This window comes from Acanthisitta chloris, unplaced genomic scaffold, assembly GCF_000695815.1.
Source record: "Acanthisitta chloris isolate BGI_N310 unplaced genomic scaffold, ASM69581v1 scaffold32875, whole genome shotgun sequence".
In the NCBI taxonomy this organism is placed as follows: domain Eukaryota; kingdom Metazoa; phylum Chordata; class Aves; order Passeriformes; family Acanthisittidae; genus Acanthisitta; species Acanthisitta chloris.
The window spans coordinates 401-626 of NW_008674752.1; the positions used below are offsets into that span (position 1 = coordinate 401).

At 61.5% G+C, this 226-nt stretch overlaps 1 protein-coding gene across 1 annotated transcript in view; it reads left to right on the top strand.

Annotated features, from left to right (window-relative positions):
- The window catches only part of LOC103802941 (synaptotagmin-3-like), a gene marked incomplete at both ends in the record, with an annotated part of 422 nt that extends 328 nt beyond the window's left edge, over nt 1-94 (top strand). Inside the window, one exon of the mRNA XM_009075475.1 lies at nt 1-94. This exon is cut by the window's left edge and continues 328 nt beyond it. Within this exon, the coding sequence (XP_009073723.1) occupies nt 1-94 (94 nt within the window).
- Between the last annotated feature and the right edge of the window lie 132 nt (nt 95-226).

Consider the following 226-nt stretch of genomic DNA (forward strand, 5'->3'; position numbering starts at 1 on the left):
CCTCATCGGGCAGGTGGTCATGGAAAACCTGCTGGAGGCGGCGGAAGGGAGGCCAGAGGTGCCCATCTGGAGGGATATTCAGGAGGGGACGGGGGTGAGTAGCACCCCTAAATCCTGGGGAACCCATGGGGAGGGGGGTGGGACCCCAGAAAAGGTCATGGAGAAGGTGTGAGGAGCAGGTGGTGCCGGAGAACCTCCTGGAGGTTAGGGTTAGGGTTAGGGTTAG